Source organism: Theobroma umbraticum, unplaced genomic scaffold (assembly GCF_002168275.2).
Source record: "Theobroma umbraticum cultivar Fairchild unplaced genomic scaffold, ASM216827v3 scaffold_30.0, whole genome shotgun sequence".
Taxonomy (NCBI): Eukaryota; Viridiplantae; Streptophyta; class Magnoliopsida; order Malvales; family Malvaceae; genus Theobroma; species Theobroma umbraticum.
In genome coordinates this window covers 13,922,872-13,930,792 of record NW_018397254.1, presented here as the reverse complement: position 1 = coordinate 13,930,792, position 7,921 = coordinate 13,922,872, and the positions used below count along the sequence as shown (strand labels likewise).

Here is a 7,921-nt window from a genome sequence, read left to right as displayed (position 1 = left end):
GTTGAGAAGAGATACATGGCGTAGGAAAAAGAACTCTTAGCAGTAATTCATTGTTTACAAGTGTGATGACAATACTTGTTAAGGTCTCAATTAATGGTTAAGATAACAATATTGCAGTGAATCACTTCCTTACACAACCAAAACTCACTACCAAACAGGCTAGATGGCAAGAGTTCTTCACTGAGTTTGATTCTTTCTTTGAGCATAAAGCTAGAAAGGTTAACCAAGTGGCAGACACCCTCAGCGGAAAGGCCAAATTTATAGCTCTCAAGGTGATAGCTCTAATCTCAACAAGCAAAAGGACCACAGACATCAACAACCTTATTGAAGAGAACTTGAAATGAGATCCTTAAGCCATTGCCATAATGAAATCAGTGGAGAGTGAGAAGTCAGCATTTTTGGATGGAAAATGGACTCCTACTAACAAGAGAGCTATGAATATGTTTCCCAAGAGCTGGAAAAGTGGGACAAAAGTTGATGCGAGAATGTCATGATGCTTTTTGGGTAAGACATCTAAGTTGGCAAGGGATTGTTGTATTATTGAAACAAGGTTACTATTAACCTTATATGTGGCAGGATGTAATGGATTATATAAAGGTATGCCTTATTTGTCAATAAGACAAAGTAGAGAGACAAAAGTTTATAGGAATGCTAGAACCTCTACCAGTATCGACTAGACCTTGGAAAAGCACTTCCTTTGATTTTATAGTAAGACTTTCGAAAGTTGGAGATATGGCATCGATTTTGGTGGTAATAATCCATTGTTCGACGTATGCTATGTTCATCTTAATTTAGAAGTTTGGCTATGTAAAAGACACAGCGCATATTATTTTTAAACATGTGGTGAAATATTGAGAAGTCCTATAAAGCATCCTCAATGACAAAAATCCAAGGTTTATTGGTTTCTTTTAGGAAAACTATTTAAACTACTAGGGTTAGAACCCAACATCTCCTCTAGTTATCACCCTTAGACAAATGACCAAACAGAATGCTTTAATAGATTACAATAAGAACATCTGTGATATTTTGTACAAGCAAACCAAAAAAATTGGCATACTCTACTAGATGTGGCTCAAGTATGTTTCAACTCATAGAAAAGCTCTTCCACTAATAAAATTCCTTTCGAAGTTGTTGTCAGACAACAACCTAAACTTCCCTACACCTCCTTGGAGTCATATCAAGGGAAGAGCAAAAGCCCCCAAGCCTTTAACTTTACAAAAGAGTGGAGATAAAATACAGAGATTGCTTAAGTATATTTAAAGAAAGCCTCTAACTGCATGAAGAAATGAAAAAATAAAGGTTGAAAAGTGCAACACTTTAAGGTGGATGACCTTGTGTTAGTGAAAATGGTACCTTAAAACAATTCAGATTCTTAAGAAAGAGAGATTGATGACTATTGCAAAAATATAAAGGCTTGGTAACAATCATTGCCAAGGTTGGGAAGAACTTTACAAGATTGATCCACCTAAGTAAATGAAGGTACACTAAGAGTTTAACATCAACAACTTGAAGCTATTCCATGCAGATCTAGTAGATACAAGTAGAAGTCAAGACACGAGAGCCGCCATCAGTGCCAAGCCACTATCACATTGCTGAGTAGAGGAGATTTTTGCAGAAAAGACCATGTTAGTCTTTGGATGACCAACAAAGGAGTACTTCGATAAATGGGAAGGTCTTGGAATAGATGAAATCACTTGGAAGAAATAAGCTAACCTTCATGCCTTCAAGTAGAAAATCAAATAGTTCTAAGCCAACCAGTCAATGAAGACATTGACAGATTGAGTGGGGGAGGATGTCATGAGCCAACCTTTGTATATGGCCATAACGAGGTAAAATTGTCTAGGAGATTAAGTCCTTTGTGCCTTAAATGGAAATATCCTCATTTTAAACAATGTAATGGTACTTGGTAATGTTCTTATAAAAGCTTGTTGAAGTCTTTATAGGGAAGACACTTAAGGGGAAAAATGTCCCCATCTCACACATTGTAACGGTTTTTTATGGCATAAAGGTGAAAGCTTGTTAACTCTTTATAGGGGTTAAGCAGTTGATAGATTGTTAGGGTGCTTGACTAGTAAAAGTATGTTTGTAGCTAACCATCTAAGGCTGCTTTAATGGCTTGATGATGGTGCATTGGTACTCTCGATCCCTTTGTACTTACTTTCAATATTAATAAAACATTTTTCTTTTATGTGAATCCAACGGTTGCATATATGGTATTCGTTATGTCCTATGATTTTGCTATTGCTTTTTTTTGTAAACTAACTCATGGTTATCATTGGTGTTTACTTAAATATAATTGAGTTCTTAGCCGGCTTGTGTGAAAGCATCCACCCAAGCATCACATGGATTATTGCAAACTCTAAAGGTACTAGTGATTTGCCACTGAGGATAGTGGGCTCTTATTTAAATGGGATAAGATGTCACAGTCCTAGCATGGAACCATGTGAATCTCACATCGAACAAATATGCTCCCAGTGGGTAAGCCATAGATCCCACATCGAAGAAAATCTCTTAAAGGGGAGCTAAAGAAGGATGTCATGGTCCTATAGAGGAGCCATGAATTCCTCATTAACTATATACTAGAGTAATATTAGGTATTTAAGGGTTTACACTACCTTTAACCTGTGAAGTGCCTTTTATGGAATAAAACTGTGAGACTAGTGGGCCAAAGTAGACAATTTCTCATAAGACTGTGACAAGTATCTCATTTCTCATAAAAATATATACAAGTCAAGACAATTACTAAAATGAAAAATTTTCTCATTTCCCTAATTACATGACTAATAAATCTCAGTTTTTTTATCACTTCTCAATTTTCACAATGCAATTAATTCTCAACTATTTCTCCTATTTCCAATCAATTAACATAATATGTATCTAATAATCTCCGACAGTTTTTTTTCTTATATATAAAATCAATTATCTTTTTTTTTTCAATTTATAATGTAAAAATTTAATTAAAAAATATGCATCTCAAAAAGTTAGAAGAATAAAATTTTAACAAACTTTTTTGCTTAATTTCAACAAAAAATGTTCATTTGAATATTTACCTCTAGGCCTTTGAGGTTATTGAACCGAATTCCCACAATACTGTTAATCCTCAACTATTTCTTCTATTTTCAATCAATTAACAATAATATATATTTAATGATCTTTAAAATCAATTCTCTTTTTTTTTTCAATTTATAATATAATAATTTAATTAAAAATTTTACACCTCAAAAAGGTAGAAGAATAAAATTTTAATAAATTTTTATCTTTATTTTAATAAAAAAATGTTTCATTTGAATATTTAATTTTAAGTTTTTAAAGTTATTGCTTTTGATATGAATATGCTTTATAGCATTTTCATTATGGATTTTATTGGTGAATTTGTTTTTAACTTGGGTAGCCAAGCTGAAAGCTGGTTTTGTAATTCGTCCACATCTGCAACAATTATGCTATTACAGGAAGTGAATGCCTGTGACTTATTCGTAAATTCTGTAGGTTTGAGGTCAAAAGTTATTGGTTCAGCACAAATGAATCTACTTAATTCTGTAGCTTTCAGGTCAAAAGTCATGTCATGCAATATTGTTCACGTGTACGCTGACAGAAATTAGTTAACAGGAAAATCAATAATACAAGGATTTATTTTTATTGCAAAAGGAAATATGGGAAGAAAGAAAGATGGACCAATCACGAAATTGCTCGCAATTCGAATCACTTGGCATATTGCTGGCAATTCTGGAATTCTCCCATTTTCTGGAAAAAGAGAAAAGACTATTAAATTAAAAAGGGGGGGAGGAAAATGACAATCACGGTTCTAACCAAAAAGGGTTCTCATTCTATATTTCGTTGGAAAGGGACGGACGATCCATAATGCTGCCACGTAGCTATTGCACTGACATCTGTCCAGAAGGCACGATGTCGACATGCATGTATATTTTGCCTTAACCTGATTTCTTGCTCTTTGCAGATTCTCCTCTCATCCTATTCCGTGCTTTCTTCTTTCAAAGACAGCTCAATCTTCCATCTTTTCTCAGCTTCATCAGCTATATAAGTTTTGCCTTCTGCTTTCTTCACCATCAGGACAGAGTAGTTGGTTGTAGAGAAAGATTGGAAAAAGCATGGCGGATTGGGGTCCGGTGGTGATAGCAGTGGTGCTTTTTGTGCTGTTAAGTCCAGGGTTGTTGTTTCAGTTGCCAGGAAGGAGCAAAGTGGTGGAGTTCGGGAACATGCAAACCAGTGGGATATCGATTCTTGTCCACACTATAATCTTCTTTGGACTTATCACCATCTTCCTCATCGCCATAGGTGTTCACATCTACACTGGATAGACACCCACTTAGAATTTGACCTTTCTCACCTGTCCATGTGGAATTTTCTCTTGTGATTTTGTGTATTAATTATTTCGTTTTAGGATCTCATCGTTCGTTTTTGCATCTTTGATTACCCTTCCGATTGCTTTGTGTATTCCTCCTGGTCCTGGGGAATTAATGTAATGGTTTGATTCTCTTGGTTGTGATTTGTTCCTGTCAATACACTTTTAAATGCAGTTATAGAAATGATTGAACAAATAACAATATTGTGCTTGTGTTGTGACTCTCCGTCGACTCTGCCCTTGCCTTGACTTGGGTAAGATCGATGTCCAATTATCTGTGCTATATCTTGCCTGACTAACCGACGATCAGATGTTTGTTTTCATGTGTTAAGCTGACTCGAGCTGACCATTGACCTCTGTCAGGATCAAAAGGTCAAGGGGAGTTTCGTGTAAGACAGCAGCAGCAAAGCAATCTTCAATAGGCACCTCACCTGTCCCGTAAGATTCTCAAAACTGACACTGCAAATAATACGAACAGCGCAAACGAGTGGGCGAGGGTGAGGACGAGGCGCGGTAGACAAGATTCGCATGACAAGGCTGCCACATTTGGGACACTTGGTACTCCAGACAGGAAAGTCTGTGCACTGCGACGTCGGCCTACGCCTGTCAGGGTCAACGAAAATTAACCAATCTAAAGATAAACGGGTCCCAACTTCCTACGCACCATTCTCCACCGCTGCTATCAGGATAAACAGTCGACACTTTACTATAATATGACGCACCCAATACTTGGGCATAAAGCTAAAAGGCGGTTGATTGTTTATAAACGAATGCGCCACCACACTTCCAAATCCTGACAGTATTGCCACTTGTACAATTGCAGATGTTTACAAAAGCACGAGGATAACCTCAATGGGTAATGGGTGAATATAAATAGAATGGAATAACATGGACGGCGGCACTGGTGGTTTGGTAAGAAACTGCCAACCGAGCGTATCACTAGTAAGTGCCTAGAATGAATTCATTCATCCATGTTCCTGATTAAGCCACACTGGCTCCAACCACCCTTATCGTTGAAGGAACCTGCCACAAAACTACTATTTGTTGCTTAGGATACCTCGCCATCCAAGAACACCAACATACTGTTCAACTTAACTGCTTTTCATTCTGTCTAAAACAATGCCAGATACCATCCAAATTCTTCTCCCCCACACCCCCGCCTTTTTTATTATTCTTGTTTTATCCCACTTTAGTTTAGATTAAATATTGCGGCAATATGATTCCCTAACACAAAGAAGAAAGAAACAGGGACTTACCCAATAGAAATTGAGTATAGGAAAGAAATGGGAAACAACCCTCCCATTTCTTCTCGCAAATAAGAATACAATACACATGATCAGTTAAATCCTTCGACAAGTCACTACTTCTACTAGACAAAGAAGCCATATCCACATATTTCAGTAACATTTTGAAGCAAGTGTTATCCACATTCCCTGATCGAAGAAACCTGGTGAACTCCCTTTCCCTGTTGTAGCAACAGGCAGTACCATTCACAAGAACTCAAGTGCTACTGGATTCCCCAACACATTATCCAACCCTCTGTCTGAACCAATTTTCTCTTCATAAAAGTTTCCATGCTGCAATGTGAATTCATTTTGAATAAATCAGTAATATTTCAGCAATCTCATAAATGATACAAAAATTTAATTGATTTAAGGAAAAGGGCCAAAAAAAATGCAGTCTATGCAACAATGAGCTACATGTTTCTTTTCATCACACAAATAAATTAGCAGCTCAAACAAAAATCTACTTTTCTTGCCCAAGCTTTTGAAAACCTGTTGCATCATGCAAAACATAACTGATAACAAATGAATAGCGAAGTGCAGATATGTCAGATACAACATAGTCCTTTAAGCTATTTTGCTCCAAAGAAAGTTTTATTCATGCAAAGACATGAACCTACTATACCCCTAACCAAATGTCATACCATTCAACCTCAAGCTCGATTTGTCTCTTTAGTTAGATCCAAAGGTGAAATACAAACTGCCCAAATTTGATCAACAAAAAATGTTTGTCACTGCTTGTTATTGTCTTATTCCACCACTTGTCAAAGAAACCCACCAACTAACAATTTGACATATCTTGAACTTGCTAATGTCAATGAGTGTCCCAAAAAGAAACTACAAAGATAATGCATTCATTACACTTTTAACCAAAGTAAAGAAAAAAAATGCAATGTTCTACAACAAAACTTAATATGAAACTATTTGATTAGGGTTCATTACACATTTGGTAGCCGAATTATAGTGAAACTGTCAACTTGTTACTTGAAAAAAAAAATTCACAATTAAGTACCTGAACTACACTTCCATCCATCAGTTTGCACATTTAACCAATTTCATTAGTCAAATGTCTAACATGGACAAATATAACCAATAAACATACACCATGTGTCCAAAAAAACCCTTGTCATTTTCTTTTAAAATAAATATTTTGGAATTAAAAAATAAAAATCTGAAGAAGGGAAAAAAATTCAAATAAAAGAACCATCAAAGAGAGAGAAAGAGAGAATGGGGGAGAAAGAGGAAAGGGATGAGAAGAGTGCAAAAGGAAGGGGGAAGCGGAGGGATTAACCGGCACTGGTCTGGGCAGATCGACGCTAATCTGCCAGCTTCAAGACAGATTGGCACTGATTTGCCTTGGAGCAGATAGGTTGGCACCAATCTGGCTTGCAAAGGCCTCCCCCTTCCCCTTGCCAATCATGTTATTTAGGCCAATGAAAGGTTGAGTTGCCTCTGACGGATAATTAAAAGACACCAAAAAGAGAGTTGTGATTAAGCTCCTTTTTTTCTAGTTTCTTAATTTCCACAGGTTATCTGCAAATTCTGTTTTTCCATGTTTGATGCTTACCATTCACACCATAGTTCATCATTATTCTAGTAAAAATCAAGCAATGACCATGCATTCTAAAACATCTGATGCTAAATTTTAACGGAACAGGTGAACAACCATTTAGCTAAGGCTAATAAATATTGCAAAGAAACGCAGGGAATGGAACAGAAGAGATTTAATTCCAGTTACCAGAAGAGATAACTAGGGGAAATATGAGATTTGATCCACACTAATCTATTTACAACTCTAAGATAAACTACTTGCACGTTTTTGCATCATTTATTCATTCAACTAAAATTATGAAAGAAACCCCCCATCTCCCAACCCGCAATTCCTAAAGGATATTGGTTTCATGGTTTTGAAATCAAAGTCACTTGTACCAAAAAGAAAAGAAAAAGTCGCTTAATAAAGGAATCCAATCACTTTAAAATAAAAGACATGATAAAGGAACCTAGGGTATGTTTTAGCTGAATAATTTTCCAGTTAATCGAAATAAAAGGAGAACCTACAATCAAACACTTTTTTTCTCCGTAGTTCTTCACAAGTATCCAACACAACAACCAAAGAGATGAAAACAGTATTCAAAAAAGAGACAGTCAGAATACAACAAAAGAAATTTATCTCAAAGATTAAAGCACCAAATTAAGAAATCAAAGGTTAAAAGTCCTAATATAAGGCAAAATTAAATGTAAAAGACACCATCAACCACATATATACAGCACCAATATT

The 7,921-nt window shown here is 36.0% G+C and overlaps 2 protein-coding genes across 2 annotated transcripts in view; one reads left to right on the top strand and one right to left on the bottom strand.

The window, feature by feature from the left end:
• Positions 1 to 3,585: 3,585 nt before the first annotated feature.
• Positions 3,586 to 4,504, top strand: LOC110412062 (uncharacterized). The gene has a single exon (XM_021422486.2). The coding sequence runs from the start codon at positions 4,107 to 4,109 to the stop codon at positions 4,314 to 4,316; it is 210 nt and encodes a 69-aa protein (XP_021278161.1). The 5' UTR covers positions 3,586 to 4,106; the 3' UTR covers positions 4,317 to 4,504.
• Positions 4,505 to 5,597: 1,093 nt separating this feature from the next.
• The window catches only part of LOC110412054 (uncharacterized), a 7,648-nt gene continuing 5,324 nt past the window's right edge, over positions 5,598 to 7,921 (bottom strand). Inside the window, exon 3 of the mRNA XM_021422473.2 lies at positions 5,598 to 5,937. Within this exon, the coding sequence (XP_021278148.2) occupies positions 5,868 to 5,937 (70 nt within the window). The 3' untranslated portion in view covers positions 5,598 to 5,867. The remainder of the gene's footprint in view (positions 5,938 to 7,921) is intronic.

What these genes read in the sequence shown, in the direction of transcription:
- LOC110412062 (XM_021422486.2), top strand. Translation starts at nt 4,107, where the DNA reads ATGGCGGATTGGGGTCCGGTGGTGATAGCAGTGGTGCTTTTTGTGCTG.